An 18,724-nucleotide genomic window follows, 5' to 3' on the forward strand; every position below is an offset into this window, starting at 1 on the left:
AGGGTTAAACATTTCAGTACAGAGCCATGAAACACTGAGATTACAGAGCTGGAAGTATTATCACTAAGTGTCTGGCACATTCAGCTCCCTGTAAGTGTTCACAAATGAGCCCTCTGGACAGAGATTTTTCCACGTTAAAGGCAAAATTTTAGCAGCAATTGAACTGTTTCAATTGGTGGGGGGTTAACTTTTCTTTTAATTTTTACTTTTAATATTTTTTCTAAACCAATAAAGTCTATGGCTGTTGGATGTGAAGCATGACAGAGATCGAGGGATGCAAAAACTGGAAGGCCATTCATTTTTTTGACAATTTTTTGAAATTTTCTATGTATTTGATTTAAATATGATAATGTGACAAGTCCAAACACCCCCCCTACACATATTTGAGCCCCTGAGATTTATGTGCTGCTGTGCTTAAAATGACAAAATCTATGACCGTGCAAACAGTTCCTAAAGAACTAATGTCAAACACACTCACAATTACAGGGACAGGGCCAGACCTCCCAGTGGTCATTCCTCCTGTAAGCTAGGGTCACCACGGCAAGGAGAACAGAAAGAATTTATCCCTTATTCTCATTATTATAGAATGTAGGCAGTATCTAGATTTCAGGGAGCCCTACCAGGATACAAAAATATGAAATGCTGGGGAAAACAGCTGTGAACTGCATTGAACACAAGGGAACAGTGATGGGTCTAATCCCAGGGCAAGTGCTGTGGCTTCCTTCTCTAAGCATTTCCCTGCACAAGCCCAGAACTGAACATGCTGAGGCCACTGGCAAAATAATTCAATTTCATCCTCCTTTTTCATACAAAGAATCTTTTATGGTGGATCATCCGGGTCCATGAGTTGGGGTTAAAAACAAACAAACAAAGCCATTAAAGATTATCAGCCTCCAAATAATTAAAATGCAGACATGAGCTCCCTTATGCTCCATTTCAGCACGTTAAAAAAATCCAACCACCACAGTTTTCCACAGGACCCCACTCAAGAAAGAGGATGGTTAATCCATTTTCCACATCTTTGTGTGTCCCTGGACCCTACTTAAATGTACTGAGCAAACCGAAAACTAACCTCCCCCTGCAGTTTGCCCACTGTGTCCAGAGAAGAGTCTTCCTGCAGGGTATCTAAATCCTTCACAAAACTTGCCATTTTTCCTCTCGGGTTGTGTGGTGACATTCACCTATTTTACTGCTGTATATGAAGACAGAGTGCAGTATAAAGGCTTCAACCTTTGTTTTAAAACAAAAGAATCATGGTATTAATGTTCTTAGGTGTGATACACAAGGCTGTGATCTCCCCAACATATTTTCTCAAAACTAGGGTTGGAAAAAACCCAGCTCTTATGTTCCTTTATGAATTGAGATGCTGCTCAAGAAAGCTGTATCATGAATGCACTTAAAGAGAAAGCTGCTCCTTCCTGCAGCAGCAGCTGGAGATCTTTGGGTCCAAGCCAGCAGCACAGATAAGACCTGCCCGTTACTGTTTCTCTGGCAGGATGATGTACACACAAACCAGAATCAGGAAAGCAGGAAGCTGCTCTAGTTTCTAACTCCACATCCCAACAGGATGCAATTTTCCTGAGCAGCCTCAAGTAATGTCCTGCCCTGAAGCAGAGCTGAGCAGCCCAGGCAGCTCCAGCTCACGCTGCCCCTGCTCTCACCAAGTTGATGGTGGCAATCATGACAAACCTCTGCCACAAAGTCTTCCAGTGCTTTGCCTGTTGGAGCCCAGTTTTCTACTGATTGGGGTTTTTTTCCTTTTCTTCCTGAAAAGGGCTTCCTAATGGCCTGGCATAATTTGTTGTCCTACATATGTTTGAATAGAAGCATAATTATGCCACAAAAGGGAGTACTTTTTATGCAATGAAATAAAAGGAACACAACGCAATGGGGCTGATTTGGTGGAAATGACTACATTGAAAGATACTCAGAATCTAGAGGGCATTATAGATCAGAGCAGAATAACAAAAGTGGACCTGAACTATCATTCAGTCCACTCAGATGAAAATAAAAAATGTAAAATCTGCCTGCCAGTGGATCTTCTTACTCATTTCTCTATTTAGGAGATGAAGCAAACAAAATGAAAATGTTTATATTTTTAGAAGTATGGGGGACACTAATATATCTTCAAGATTTTATTCTCTCTAAATAAGACATCTCTTAAAATAATGCATTATTTATTCCAATGTAGTGTTTGTCAAGTCCCCTAGGTAAGACCTAATGGATGATTAACAGGTTGCAAAAACCCAACACAATTCAGTTTGTCAGCTTGAAGGAACCAAAGGGATTAAGTGGCTTTTGGAAATCTCATGAAATCTTTGTCCTTTATATCCCCATGCATTTGTAAAGATTTAAATACAGCACTGGAAGCTCATTCCATCATTAACCTACCCATGGGGAGAAGCGTTTCTCAAGGCGACTGAGCCAACTGACACAGAGAAAGGATGGCAAAGCCATAGCTGCACTCACGGGCACCTTTCAAGCAGTTCAAGAGGTTTCCCTCCACTGTGCTGTCCCATAATTAAAGCAAGACTGTACTAGTTAGGAGGCTACTGGACAATGCAAGTCTCTGATGGCTCCAATCTGTTCCCAAGCAGCACCCAATGGGGTCAATGGTGCCTGGGGTGAGGGATTCTGGCCATTCCTCCCAGCTATGGAGAGCCATGGAAGGCAGCCTCCTGCCGAAGGCCAGTTTTGGTGCACAGTCCCTCCCAGTGCACACTGGGCAGGAGTTGGGCCCACTTGTGCAGCATCTCAAGCTTAAAATTAGTGCAGAATCAGCAATCAGCCTAGCACCAGGAGCCCGGAAAGGACATTTCTGGAGGTAGAAGATGACTGTGAAAGTTCCTTGACACTATGGTCCCCCTTCAAACCTTTGAACTGAAGTCACTATTCAACAGTTACGTGGATCTGCTGCAGCCCACTTACCACAGCTTTCTGTACACACTTGGGAAACATCTTCATACAAAGTATAAAACTCCGTATCCACTTTCAGAGATGACTGCAGTAGCTTATTTTATTCATTCTTGCAATATACTTCAAACTTCGATGAGGAGTTCTGCTAACTAATCTAGTCAAAGACAAAAACCCCTAAGCCAATCCATGAAGACTAAGCAGTTCCATAACCTTCAAAATAAGTTCTTGAATTTTTTTATAGTATTTGATAGCAGCTTTTTATTGGTTACAAAACCTAAGCCCATATACAAAATTAGGAACACATTTAGATGCCTCTTTGAAAGAACGTTTTAGTCTATTTTAACTGATAGTTTAAAAAAATAATAAAAACAATGCAATTTTAAACACTGTTCTGAAAACGTAAAAGTGCAGCAATATACTTTGTTTCCTTTATTAACTATGAAATGGTGCAATCCCAATCAAAAGCTGATAAGGTCACAGCAGAAAGAACTGAGCAAACAGTTCTCCGATGTTCACTTTTAATGTAATGCATTGAGTGCAAGAAAAGGATCAAATCTTTACAGTAGTGGAAAACTGTTTTTTCAGTATCAATTTGTATGTAATCTCTAGGATAATAGTGAGCGTAGGCTGAACCGGGTATCCATCAGTCTATATGGTGTACAGAAGACTAGACTGAATTAGAAGGGAGGAAATATTTGTCCACAATAACATCTGCTGGAACTCTAATTTCACAAAAACTTTGTGACCTTACCTAACTTTGACTTTTTATTGTTTAGTTTTTTAGCGAACACCACACAGTTTCAAGATTTTAGACTATAGTGTGTGAATAGGATGCAGTTACCATATGAAGCTTCAACTCAACTTTTGGGAAAAGAAAAAAGGCACAATGAACTTCAACTCAATTTTATGTGCACAAGAGTTGAAAAATCTGAGCCACCTTAAAGAGAAATTGATTCTAAAATTTATAAAACCTATAAATAATCAGAGGCCAAACCACTATATTAAAACAGATTATCTAGCAAGTAAAAATCTTGCAGTTTAAACATACGCTTGTATCCAGTTGAGATACAAGACAACTCACTCTTTAAAGTGGCTCCACCTTGGCAGATATATATTTAATGAATGCACACCTGCTATGTGTTGTTCATCAGTGGAAAAACAGCTGATCCACAAAGCTCTGATGGCATCTGTCCTTATCTTCATCACAGTAAATACAACCCACATCCAATAACTAAATTAGTTTAGATTTTTCTATCCCTTCACATCAATGCATTGGGAAATTACACCCAGTAAACAACAGCAACAAAACCAGTTTGTGTGATAGCTTACAGAATTTCAAAATTACTGATCTTCACCCCAGCAATACCAAAATCCCTTTGAAAGTGACTGGGTCAGGCGATTTTCCAAAAGCAATGACTTCACATACCTTATATAAAGTTATTTAATGTGCGCTGCACATCAGGTTTATGCTGAATAACGGCAGCTTCCAGACAGCCTCACACATCAACCAGTTTGTATGTTTTTAATCACATGAATAAGATTTGAGACTAATTTCTGAATTACTCTTCCAATACTCCAAGAATGAAGCTTTTATGACGCTTCTAAGTAGTTGCTGGTTTGTTGCCAACCACATCATCATAAGCACTGGTTACTAAGTAAAAAATAGTTTAAGACTAAATTACAGTAAACATGAAAGCTCCACAGTTTAAACCCAATATAAATCAACCATATCCAATTATCAATTTAAAACAAAAGATATTGACTACTGAAAGTTGAAAGCAAGATTCTTTTTAACTATTACATTTTTGGACAGAATTTTTTTTCTACAGTCTGGGACTCTTGCTTTCAGCTTAAACAGAAGTTCAAGTCCATAACAGGTTGTAGCTCAGGTAAAATACCATGCACAGCATTTGATTACTTCAAAACAGCAGGAACACACAGGCTGAAGTGAGTGGTCAAATAGGGCTCGCTGTTCTCAAAAATTAGGTATAATGGCAAAAGCTTTACCAGTCCAAATCAACAGTTCATTCTCCAACCCTGGTTTCTGAGGCAGTTAATGAACACACATCAATTACTGATAGCTGAAGTAGTTTTTCTGTTTGTTTTAAACTTAAGTGTTTAATCAATTGCCAAGTGTTGTGTTTTTATAAGTTACTTTTATTTCAGTTTCACCAATGAAATTCATTTGGCTTGCATTTTTGAATCTATTCTTCCACATAAAGTATATGTTTGTGGAGGATGACGATGGAGGCTCAGAGCAAACTGGGCCCCTGTAAAGTCTTCCAAAATGTATGCATCATACCAAAGTGTCTTGATCCACAGCGCACCATTTTCCAAAGAAGCTACTTTTCCGTGGAAAGCCAATGTGCCACCACTATGGAATATTCTTAACAAAACTGCAGATTGCGGTTGTCAGCATGTGGCACCAGGAAAAAGGCAAAAAAAGGTAGTTGGGACTGTTAAAAAGAATTCTGAAACAGTTTAAGAGATCATGCATATGCATTTACAGTCCATGTGATAGTGATGTTTGGCAACTGCAAAGTGACCGATACATGGCTTGCTTTAGAAGCATCAAAACGAAGAGGCATGTGTGTCTTGGAGCCTTTTGTTTCTTCACTTGGTAGCCATCTGGTGGTGCTTCGTACTGGTGTGGGACAAGAGAAGCTGCACTTTTTTTGAACTTAAAAATTAAATTCTTTTGTTTGAAGGTTGGCCGTTGGGTCAAAGTTGTAAGTACCTCCTTGAGTGGCTTCAGGAATGAGACTGGGGTCTTCATCGATCTACAGAATACAACAACAAAAACACATGAGAGGCCGATTCCCTGCACAATTTGGTACATGTCAAAGAGATTCACAAATGCTCATATTTTCTTTTTTTTTTTATTTTTAATATTATTGCAATAAAATTAGATAATTTTTTCCAATTCAATTCCTCAAATATATTTTAAAAGAACAAACATCAGCTCTGTTCTAGTACCATTAGAGAAACAGAAAATTGTAATGGTTAGGGACCACACTGCTGTTTGGTCAAAGTAGTTGCTATTTTAGCTGTGCAGTTTAATTTTCAATGCCAATTTTTAGTACTTCTGGAGTTGTCTAATCACTAGTTGTGAATTCCGAAATTAGTTTTGTACTTTCTCCCATTTTCTTTCAACATGAAAATAATTTTTTATCAGCAGCTGATAGAAATACTTACATAAAGCTTAAAAGAGTTCTTAGTATCTCCTATCAGAATCTGAAGGATTTAGAATTCCTCATTTCAGAGCAGTTTTATATAGCTCTCATAAAGGCAATCTGAATTTGGGTTTAAACCAAAAGCACTTCATTGCTCTAGGGATACAGAGCGAAAGGCATCAGTAGGCAACTTCACCCAGCTTCCTCAGAGGAAGCTAAAATGTAGGTATTTAATGCCTCAAGGAACAGCAAATAACATATTCAGTAGCATCAATATGCACAACTTCAAGCCCTACCCAACCTCCTCCAAATCACCAGCTTTTCTCTGAGCCTCATTTGAGACCGTGTGTCATTCTGAAACAGGTAAGAGCCCCTGTGTGTGGGGTTTCTGAGACACGGCCTTGCAGTAGAGTGGACATCAGAACTGACTCACCTAAAATCTTTTGTTTCCCTTTCTTTTGGGTAACGATACCTAAACTGAGGGGAAGAGATTAAAGCCTTTGGTGGCAGCAACAATCCGCAGGAGGAAGCATGGGATGTCATGCCCACATGAAGACTGAATCCAGTTTCAGAATGCTTTGCAAAATGTTTGTGAATTGATAATTAGCACTTCTGTCTTGTGCAGAGATACTACAAAGTAACACTGCCCAAGTTCACCAGCCTTTAACACAAGAAACTGAAGTCAGGAAGCTGTTAGTGCCAGTCCTTAAGTACATGTGTGCCACTTTACAGGGCTCAGCACAAGAGCAGATGGAATTAACAATGAAGGGACATCGAGCAGCCAGTAACATCTAATGAGAATACAGAAGATCCTGAAGTCCATGGGCAGTCCATCTTAACACTACCAAGCAGGGTAACATAATCAGTCTCTTGTCTTCCTAGGGCAATTTGGAGATTTCTCTCCTCTTCCCTCCCTTCCCCTCCCCTTTCCTCTTCTCTTTTTCTTTTTACCAATCCTCAAACAAAGCTTATTTTTCTACTTACAGCTACTGCCCGAAAATTTGCCTGGTTTCATGCTTTGATTTTTGTCTCCCAATCATGGAATTTCTACAGTTTTGAGTTTCAGAAGCTCCAGAAAACATAGTAATGGTATAAATGATAATCTGAAGGAAAGTCTTGCTCTTGAGTAAAGGAGGCATATTCAGCCAATCAGGCATAGATTTAAATGTGTTAATGTAAAAAGTAAATGCACAAAAGAGAGTGCTATCCTCAATGAGGTGTTTTTCCACAAACACCAACTAGACTATGCTCTTCAGTTAGACACAGAAGTCTCAGCGTCATTATGGAGACTTTAGGACACTGCTCTGAGAATCATTAGAGGCATAGTGAACTTTTCACATATCTTAACTTCTGCTGAGTAACTTCCCAATCATATGCTGGGCTCATGAACTGAAAACTATTGAGTCCTAAAGTTAGAGCTGGCATCTGGAGAGTTCAATTTAAGAGAAGAACTGAAGACACAGTTCTGCTAGGCTGTCACCCTGGATGGCCCAGAAAAGATAATTTGTCTTCAAATTGCTCGTTGAAGTACTTCTCAGGGACTCGTAAGCAGCAAGTAGCAGGAAGAGCTAGAACCAAAGGGTCAAAATACCTAATCTGAGTGAAACAAAATACCAGATGGTCTAGATCCATCAGCTGCAGAAAGTCTTAACAGTTTTGATGACTCTTTTCAATGAAGAATCCAGACTGAGCAAATACAGAGCTGAAATACAGAAACTATCTTAAAGTAAGGATCTGCTGCCCCTTCCAAAGACTGATGTGTGAGAAAGTAAAAAAGGAGAGACAGAGAACTGTTTAGATTCTAATCACAAGTAATTATATATGTCAATTTACAGGTCAGTGTGACAAAATTAGGTCAGCGTCATCAGTTTATTAGGCAAAACTAGAGTAGTCCTCTCGATCTTGCTGAAGAAAAGTCCTGGTATAGAGAAACTCTTCAAAGACTTTCAACTGAGGGAAACTGTACTGAACACAGAGAAGGAAAACTGACTTTCCAGATAATGTATATTCATGACAATTGTAACTGAGGAACAGTGACAATGTACTTAAAAAAGCTAACAGCACAGTGCATATACTCTTCCATCTATAACATACTTACATCATCACCAGAGAAATACTGATCTATGATTTCAAATGCTAGTTTATAAATGTCTTCATTCTCATGCTGTTGCAAGGCTTCAATTTTCTCTAACCCTGAATAAAAGAAAATGGAGAAGAGTTTTATAAGTTTAAACCAGAGTTACTGACTACTTAGAAGAAAATAAGAAAAATAATGAAACATTACTACTGAACACACTAGAATAGATGTAGCTCATTTGAAAATATCTACACAGCAGCTATCCTTGTCTCTGAGAGGAAAGAGAAGTAGTTACTTTAGTAGTGAACTTTAGATGCCATGGAATCCTCCATTTTATGAACAACGGATAATGGAATTTTCTCTCTTTTTAGATAAAACACTCTATATTTTTTAAGACTTCTATATACTACAAAGCTTTTGGTTTAGTAATTGTGCCTTCTATGCATCACCAAAAGGAAGCGGCTAAATTCGTATGTTGTCTATGAGTTTCAAACATCAAGGTGACAAAGCCTCATACTCAGAGAAGCTAAAACACTAGTCCTATTTTCAAACTGGACATGGAATAACACAAGGGAAAAGCTTCCAGTGTATTACATTCTTCAATATCTCTTTACCATAATACATTAATTAGCATGTGTTACAACCTGGATTACAATATCAAAAAGACTCCTCTCATCTGGCTTTGATCTGTTGATGAAATTATGATCCTAAAACTGCTTCCAAGGAAATGAACTAGAACAAGAATTGTGTGTTTTACCACAAGAAAAAGTATGTGCAATTATCAAATGAAAAAAATGAAGAAGTGCAATTCTTATTTAGGCCTAAAAATCTAAAAAATACCTAAGCTACAGAAAACTCCTTTAAGAATTGACCATCTTTAACACATGACCATCTCCAAACCAAACTAAACAGAAAAAAAAGTAATTTTTCTCATTTCAAAAATCTGCTTGTTTACTCAAATAGCCTGTGGTAAATAATGCTGCAGTAAACATCAACAGCAGTGAGGGGAAGACAGAATATCCACCAAATCAAATTTTTTAAAAGCTTAATAAGGTCTTACCTCCACACTCTTCTATAATTTCAGCTATTGTGCTAGCCTCATCACCAGCCATTATCAGGATGTTTTTCAGGCCATCCAGCACCACTTGTACCACTTGAGAATCCTTTACTGAGAGTAGATTGCAGAACGGTGGGATTACATTTTGCTGTACAAGGTATTCAACCTTAATAATTAAAAAACAAAAAGTGCTTTCAAGATTGTGCTTCTTACAAATGGCTGCATGTGCAACATTTTATTGACAACTTGAAATCCCACTACACATACCTGATCTTTTCTCCCACTTATTGTCAAATTGCTAATTGCCCAAGCAGCTTCCTTTTGTGTTCCAAAGTCCCCCTGAAAAATAAAATTATTAGCTCATTAAAATTAGCATGGAAACATCTGTCAAACTTATTAAAAATCACAAACTCCTCATGTCAGATTTATAAAAAGAGGATGACAACTTGCATAGCTGATAGTGTGACTGACCTTAGCCAGCTGGTGTATGATCATAGGGATTAGCCCAGCATCTATTACAGCCTGAACTTGTTGCTGGTTTCCTGCTGTGATATTGGAAAGGAACCAAACTGCTTCCTACAATAGGAGAAAACAAAAAAATCAAAACACTTCTAAAAACTAGTGATCAGATAAAAAAAAGAACCCAATCAAACCAAACCATCTCAAAACCAATCATTAAACAGGTTTCTTCCCCAGTAGCACTTTTGGCACACAAACTTTCATTGCACTATGAAAGCCAAACAAGCAGGGAATCAATGTAAAAGTGATATGTGATATGTTTAATTCACATGGCCAGATTCTTTTTTACATAAGGAGTGTCTCCATACATCAGAGGCAATACTGACTTAAACCTTATATCCTCTTTGCACTGCAGGAGTCACAGACACACTTTAAACTTTTAATCAGTTTTGCCAAGAAAATAGGAAAACTGGTAAAGCCTCATAAAAAAAGGACTTATCCTGTAATCCGACTACTGACAGCTCAGTAGTAGCTTTCTGTCAGGATACAAGGAAGACTAACTCCGCATCCCATTTTCTTCCTGAAACATGAAGTGATGCTCACAAAGCTTATGTCCTGTGACTTTGCTCATTAGTTACTCCTTCTGGAGGTTCATTCACATAGCTAAAATCTATGTCATGGAAGTTAAAAAATTCCTAGTTACAAAGGGGGATACTTGTCAAGGCAATGCAGTACATCTTAAAGAGGCTCCAATCTTAAATAAAAGTCAAACAGATGTGTCAAGCAGCCAATTATGAATCACTGTAGGAAAAAAACATAATGGGTTTCCACTTTTTTAAAAGATGTGTATCTTGCTTTTATTTGTATTTTCCCTCACAATATACACTTGAAACAAAATTCAAAGCACTTCTAGACTCCTCTTACATAAAAAAAATTTCTTGGCATTCAGAAGAGCTCTTTATCATTCTTTTGTGAGCACTGGAAGTGCAGGAAAAATAAATCACATCAGTTTGACTGTCAGAGTTATCTCTTCTTCAGAGCTCTTCACAGTTCTTCAGGGCCTGAAGAAACAGAGATTCCTCACAAACAGATTTCACCTCAATAGTACATACACTAAAAGTGGGGGAATCATGCAAGCTCAACCAAAAAGCCTCCTCCTCAGCCAGCCCCATCTTTGCAGTGGAAGATGGCACAATGAGTAAGAAAAAGGCAAATAACATAAAATATAGCTTTGGAAAAGAGGACCCTGATCACTTTGTTTCATCAAACTCTCCCTATTTCATCCAATCTTTGCAGCAGTGAAGCTGCTCCTGCCAAAAGGAAGGAGAGGAAATTCAGGGGCAATTTTCAGAAAAGCACAGTGGTATAGCCTCCTTCCTTGAAGGTGAAGATGGACAAGAGAACAAACTTCACTATGAAAAGTTGGAGTGGAAAAACTGGATCAGTCTTATGCAACTCACTAGACTCAACCAAAAGTAACAGCCTTTATTTATGGAAAACGGTAACTGAAGTTATCCAGTCACTCACTTTGCGAATGAAAGGAAAAAGTATCACACTCCAAAGCAAAAACCATCAGTCCTCCCAGAAAGTATGAGGCATCAACACCAATGCATGGATACTCACTATGGATGTTTGGTTTCAGCCCTAATTAAGCACCAGCCTCAAAGGCCGCATCTTTATACAAAATTGCTCACATGCTGGATGTAATAGCTGTAAGAAATTCTTCCGTAATATTGCACATGCTACTGCTTTATTTCTTAAACAAAAATATTAAGTTAGGAAGAAACAAATCATACCTTGTTTATCTTCTCTTTTGGATGCGTCAGGAGATTTGGGAAATAAGACAAAACATCACAATTGAGAACAACTTGTGTCTGTTCATCAGTACCAGTTACTATGTTGCCTACTGCTCTCAGTGCTGCTGTCTGAATATCCAAAGTGGGAAGGAAAAAAAATTGCATGTTAAAGACATCGCTGTTACTTATGCTAAAACAAAGATAATTTTAAGATGTCTCTTTATAAAAACACTTTGCTAAATGCAATTTAGCACTTCATCCTGTGAGCTACATCACAAAAATGGGTACTGTTCCATCAAAAGAGAAACACACAGTACATCACCGAATAAATGCAGTGCAGCTCAACTCAAAAAGTGTATAGATTAGAAATAAAAGATTATTAAAACAACAGACGATTAATCCATCAAGTATCTGATCTGTGTTACAATTATAATAATGGCTGCTAGGCTCTATGTCTGCTTACTTCTCCATTCATCTTCCACTAGGGCATTCAAAACATCTCGACTACTTTTCTGAGTCTCAGCTGACTTTCAGAAGTGGACTTTGTATCTTTATGTATTGGTCAGTAAATGCTTTACAAGTGACAGAATACTGGAGAGACTCCTTTTCATCAAGTGAACCAGTCTGACAAATTTCAACACAGCCAAGTCTCATCCAAAGTACAAACTAAACAAACACATAAAATGCACAGATACACAAAAAACCTCCCCATTACAGCGTCTGGTTTATAAAAACCAAGCACACATTAACTAACTTTTAGTTTCCCTTTGTCTTCAAAATTAATGAAACTAGCTTAGTCAACCTACCTTTCATAGCTAATTACAAATTTACTTCACCAAAAGGACTCAGCATCTGCAAATATTTTAACATCCCAAAGGTCCTAAAATACTAGTTAACTTCCATGAACTATTCAGACAGAATATGCAGTACCATGTACGCAGCAACAGAAAGAGCGCATATAACTTGAATTCTGGAAAAGTTTAAATCTGTTGTCATTAAATATTTTAGGCCTAAAGGAAGGCACTCCTTGTAATCACACAGTTAATGTTTAACCTGTCACTTTACTTAAAACTGTATCAGAACTGTTTTGCTTGAGTTTTCTTTCATTTTAATAATCTTTTTTTCCCCAGTGTAGGTAACACTTTTTGTTCAGTTTTACCTGCACAAAATGTAGCTATAAATGCTTATCTCAGTAACTCCACTAATAAATGCTCTAAGGCACATATTTTAGCAAATAGTTTACAAAAGACTATCCAAGAGCAAATGAACCAGACTTACTTGAACTTTAACCTCTTGATGACTCAGAAGGGGAACTAGAAAAGGTACAACTCCAGAATCAATCACCATTTGTATCTGTTCATTTCCACCGTCTGTTAGGTAGGACAAAGCCCAAACAGTGTCCACAAGAATCTACAAATTGGAGAGAACATGGTTTACACATTGAACAGAAAAATCCATATAATGGAAACTTAATTTAGTGAACATTCCATGTATTTGAGAGTGGGGAGAAAAAGCATGCAATTTAGTTAAGAAAAACTTAAACATGACTATGATGAGACCTAATCAGTAAAATGTTAGATTACGTACAGCTATAAAAAATAGGGCCATTTGTTCCATCATAGTAACTTCTACATGTCCTCTCAAATTCCTTTTTAATTAAATAGCACATTTTGGTGCATAAAGTGACAGCATACATCATCTCACAAAGGTAAGCTGTTGGCTTGATTTGCATTTACCAGGTAGACAACAGCTCAGATAAGTAGTTGTGCTAGTAACTTCCTGAAGAAAATACCAACCCAGCCTCCTTAGCACTGCTATAAATTTGTTAGCTGTGCTATCTTTTGATTATGGAATTTATAATTTCCTTAGTCTCTAATCCATCTGTCTACACCTCAGCATTTTTGATCCAGTGCAGTTCTCAACTGAAACTGCACACTGTTCTGGATATATGCCTTTTTCTGCCTTCATATTAAGAATAAAATCCACAGCAAAGGAAAGGAGTTCTTATACCAACTAAAGGACTAGCAAATATTGTAAGGTAGCAACTACTGAAGTGTTCAAGCAAAGCAAAACCCACAGAGAAATGCCTATCCTGCAGGGCATTTTGAGTATCCTAAAGAAAGTAAAGACTAAGTCATGGATGACTTGATAAGGATGATTTGAAAGCCCTTGAAAAAAGAAAGGTACAAAAGTACAGTCATTGAAAGGTAGTATCTGAAGCAGAAACAAAGCCAGCAGAAAGAGGGATATCACATCACATAGAGATGATGTTAGGAACTGCAGGAAGAGAAATCTAGAGCCCACAAAGGACATTATCTGTTGAGGTACTTAGATCTGGTCTACTTTTAAAATACCCACTTAAAATTTCCAGCTATGAAGACAGTTGAGTACTGCAGTACTGAAAACATAGGAAGGACTTCACAGTCCTGACCCACAGGCTGCTTCCACCCAGCTCCAGATGCCAGCCAGCACAGACCTAATGCTCTCTTGATGCAGCCTGCTGCTGCCCTCACCTCCTATGCTGCAGGGACAGCAGAATGTGCTGCAGTGGAGCCAGTATGGCAGCAGAAGCAGTGAGAGATGGTGCCTCACCAGTTTGCTGCCCCACAGCCCTGTTGGTGACGAGAGCAGCAGCCGCCAGAAGTGCTCACAGGACTGTGGGCTGACCTACCTGCATCACTGACTCATCTCCAAAGATAGGTTTGCTGCTCCAGTACAGAGAGGCTGGGACCAGACTGGTACCTCCAAACTAGCACCTGACTCTCAGGATCAAAATGACGGACACCCTAATTGAGATCAGTCAAAACCTGGAATCACAGATTCTCATATCTACTTCAATAAGCTCTCATACAATCATTGCTTGCAAAAGCTTTCAGATTTGGCAGGGGAAAACTGCCTATAGGTTTGAAGTATATTTGGCTTTGCTAAGTATTTCCATTCAGGTTTGTCCAAGTTACGCATTGAAATGTCACCATGTGCTGTCTCCCACTCATTACACTGGGAAAACCCTGGCAAAATCCCAGATTAAACTGTGCAAATATTTCATGGAGCCAAGCCCACTTCACCATTAAAAGAGCAGCAGAAACACCACTACTACAGCATGGAAGTAACGAATGACAGTTCCACCAACCTTATGCTTTATCCCCAGACCCACCACAAGGGTTCACTTCCTTCTTCCCTAAATTAAAGGATCACTGTAGAGATTACAAAGGCCTGACAGGAGAAGAAGAGCAGCTTGGTATCTTTAGTTACAGAGATCTTTGTTTCTGAAATCCCAATGTATGGCTTTGGGAAGTAAGTCTACACTTCCAAGGATCTTACTTGGAAAAATATAGGTAAACCCATGGAGCAGGAATGTGGGAAGTACTGGAGGTTTAGTATTATAAACATGAAGGTTGTCAAAGGTGCCAGAAAACAATAGTTTATTGCTGTTTATTTAAATGTGTTTTCACATGTTATTTCTTTAGTGAAACAGGTTGCGAAGTCAGGCACCCAACAGGTTACAAAATTCAGGTTTACACTTACACTCACAATATTTGATTGATATGTGGAATTAAATGTATTTTTTTTAACACATGCATTATATATCCTCTATGCAAAATTTTAAATTGGGGCAGAATTAAAGTGAAGCTGATGGTAAAGCTGGCACTTGCATTTTCTAGAGCTCAGTTCTGCAAGATAGGAATTTTTTAACATATTTCTAAAGTAAAGGATGCAAAAATCCCAACTTTTAGAAAAGGTTATTTCAGAAATGTATTTGCACTTTCTTTTTTGTGCTCTGAGAGACTACAGTTATATTAGTCTTCCTATTTGTGTATTTACTAATTATTAATAAATTAATGCACAAAACCAAGTTTGCTACTTAAACACAATCCTGCAGCTTTTTCTTTCTAGAGAAAACAGAGAATTTAAATATTGAAAACTTTAGAAAGTACTTACGTTTATATCTGTATGATAAATGAGAACACACAATGCTGGCAAAATCTGTAAAGAAGTTCATCAGTCATTACAAAAGAATAAAACTAGTGGTACTATCAAGAATCCAAGTACTGCAGTCACAACTTAGCTTGAGTCTGTATTAGCATATTGTATTCACACACTTCCCAGCAGCTGGTCACTCCCTCAAAGTATGGACAAAAATATGTGCATTGTATTTAAAATTTGTAAAAATATGAGACAGGACTATATTTCAGACACACAGAGTGCAGATTGTATTTTGAGGGAAAACAAGCAAACAGAGATAAGATACACGTCTGCTATTTTGAAAGCTTTGTCACCACACATAAAATAAAAATCATTAGCCTAGTATCAATACACACAACCTGTTGGATTAAAGTTTTATTTTTATAATCACATGTGGAGAAAATATAAAACTGAGCTGTGATAAGACTGCTTAGAACAGAGTTTTTTATTTAGTAAAGTAGTATGTGTAAAAGCTTCTCTGTTCTTTATTTCACTTTAAAAATGTCACTAAAGTTTAGTTAACAGTATCATACTTCACAAGGTTTCAAAAACTTTACCTACATTTTGGAATTAATCTTAAAATGAAGAACTTTATGTACATTACAACTATAGTTCCAGTCAAATAGCACCATTTTACTAACTGTGTCTGTTCTATAAACACAGCATTTGCTCTGTTCACCAGTTTAAAAGGATTTTCAGATGCTTCTCATCTCAGGCTGGGACTTGGCATTGACTGCCAAGTCGATTGACAGCTACACAAACTACAAACTACACAAACACAAACTACACTACATTCATTAGTTTACTTACATTTGCTCTTACTGAAAATTACATTTGGATACTTTTATATACAGAATCACATTCGTAGCCTTTTTTTTAAATAAAAACATGAAATGTTGAGTATGTTAACACTTTCTAATGTGTTAATTTTTTGTTGTGTCCATTTTAATGTATAGCTCATCAGTCTTCAGTCTTCAGTCTTGCTCAGTTTCAGATATTACAAATACCTTTATTAGAGCCTTAGCAAGAATCACCAAATGGGTCATTTAACAACTGGTAAGTGGCACAAGACATGTGCACAGTGATAAAAAAAACATGCATAAATTCATACAATTGGTCTCTAGCCCAGAGTATAAAAAATCATCTGTCTTGTAATTCTTTATTTACCTCCTGAACTGTCTCCATAGGCGGTGGAGGATCCTTATTCCTGCAGAGATTTACAATGACCCATGTGACGTTCCGAAGGAAGGTGATGGGAATGGAGGGATTGATGAAGGACAGAAGAGGTTTGACAACTCCCAGTGATATGACATAATCTCTACATTGAGGACCATCACCTACAGAAATGAAAATTGTTGTAAAAGAAATTACATTAAAAATGGAAAATCTTGAAATGTATGCAATGACATGTTGGGATACTGAAATTCTATGTTTCCTCACCAATAGTCTAATACTAAAATGTGCTGCTTAATTAAATATACATACGTACAGTTATGTATGTATATTTTAGGAGACATAAAATTTATCCTGTCAATATTTTGCATAGCAAGTGATACTATTATTTAGAAAAAAAATAGGAGGTACATATCTGATTCTGGCCACATTACATATTAAAAAAAATTATATCACACCACAGAATTTAGAGGAAACATAGTCTCATATGATAATGCCAATGTTTAAAAAGTCAAATTCTAAAATGAAACGCTCCCTAAATTCAAATCATTATAACAACAAGACTTACCTATAATATTTCCGAGAGCCCAGACAGCTTGCTCACAAACATTCTGGTGTGGTGAATGAAGTAGTCTCAAGAAGAGGGGTACTGCATCTGTAGAATGTAAAGATTGGATTTGTCTTATACTGAAACATGGCATATGCACAGCACTTTCAATGATTTATACAAAACACTTTCTGCACTGTGCTTTATTCATGTTTCTATTATGATGGACGTATAAAACATTTCTATATATATCTAGAGAAAGGAAAAAACAGACTTGAGAACAGGCAACTATTAAAAGACTATGCTCCCCCCATTTAAATATTTCCCCATATTTGTCAAAGTGATATGCAAGACCCTCAAGTATTCAGGTGTGAGGTTTCTTGTCCTGGTAATTCAGATTTTCCAGGTATCCAAGGTCCTAGCAGAATGACATGCCTACTTGTGCAAACCTGCTTCATATCCTGACTTTAAGAAAATAGCTTCCTCCCAAGAGGTAGCTATAGTTAGTTTCCATATGCAGTGAAGATTTACATCCATCTGCCAGTACTAAGACACATTTTAATTTGCTCTTATATAACGCCAGCAACATACCAGATTAAACAAGTAGTACTGATTTTAGATATCATTCTCTGTGGAATTAAATACATTTAGTAGAGCTAAGAAACCATCCCTCTACTATTCCCATGCACTACTTTCCTTCAGACAACCCATATCATTTCAAAGACAGTAATTCTTGCAGAAATTTAAATCTATATATGATCATACTCATCCTGTAGTCTTTCTAAGTAAAATAGATCTATTTATAAACTGTTAAAAAGTATTTTTTTCTTGTAAAAATAGCTTCAGAAATTTTAAAAAATTGCAATACAATCTGTGAGCAACTGTGAATCAATATTCTGTTGATCATGTAACAGGTGATAATAAGCCAAAAAACCCTGATGTATTTTCCTGAAAAATACAGAGCGATGAAGAATAAAGATAAACTAAAATTCCTTCTCCACTCTAGATGAGTAATACACCAATTGCTTCTAACTGTCAAGCTAGGAGGGACAGCAGCACACTGTTGCTTAAGAACACTCACTCTTCTTGTAACAATCATCCCACTTCCATTAGCTCAAGTGGAATATTTTAGCTTCCTTCTCAGTGATTAACAAGATTACACCTCAGTTATATGTGCATTCAACGTATTTCAGAGAGGAGAGTCAACTATGTAGTTTATATTAAGATTGCAATCCTGGTGTGCTTTCAAAACTAGGAATGAAGTTACTTCATATCGTCACTCAGGCAGGAGGACGACCTGAGAAAGTGTGAGTTGCAGGTTATCTGATCTACTGCTCCCAAAAAAATTAATTACTCCTGCTCTGAATTGGCTCCTACCAAGAGCTAGTCTGTGTATATAGTACTTCTCTTTTGTTGGGCCTTCCAACTTCCATCTGTCCCTCTTGATTGCAGAAGGTTGCCTCTTCTGTATTTAGGCTGCACCAGCCTCTTCTGTAGCTGCAAGGATCTATTGCTTTGTTTCCTCAAACCATCCCTTATCTAAAGAAAGAAGAGCTGGGAAAC

General features: G+C 37.5%; 1 protein-coding gene across 1 annotated transcript in view; it reads right to left on the minus strand.

The window, feature by feature from the left end:
- Positions 1-3,154: 3,154 nt before the first annotated feature.
- Positions 3,155-18,724, minus strand: part of KPNA3 (karyopherin subunit alpha 3) — a 78,951-nt gene continuing 63,381 nt past the window's right edge. Inside the window, exons 8-17 of the mRNA XM_029960927.1 lie at positions 17,183-17,269; positions 16,609-16,778; positions 15,418-15,462; positions 12,757-12,888; positions 11,479-11,607; positions 9,695-9,799; positions 9,491-9,562; positions 9,227-9,389; positions 8,188-8,282; positions 3,155-5,696 (exon numbers count right to left, since the gene is read on the minus strand). Of these exons, the coding sequence (XP_029816787.1) occupies positions 5,598-5,696; positions 8,188-8,282; positions 9,227-9,389; positions 9,491-9,562; positions 9,695-9,799; positions 11,479-11,607; positions 12,757-12,888; positions 15,418-15,462; positions 16,609-16,778; positions 17,183-17,269 (1,097 nt within the window). The 3' untranslated portion in view covers positions 3,155-5,597. The remainder of the gene's footprint in view (positions 5,697-8,187; positions 8,283-9,226; positions 9,390-9,490; positions 9,563-9,694; positions 9,800-11,478; positions 11,608-12,756; positions 12,889-15,417; positions 15,463-16,608; positions 16,779-17,182; positions 17,270-18,724) is intronic.

Source organism: Manacus vitellinus, unplaced genomic scaffold (assembly GCF_001715985.3).
Source record: "Manacus vitellinus isolate BGI_N305 unplaced genomic scaffold, ASM171598v3 scaffold_2_pilon, whole genome shotgun sequence".
Lineage (NCBI taxonomy): Eukaryota > Metazoa > Chordata > Aves > Passeriformes > Pipridae > Manacus > Manacus vitellinus.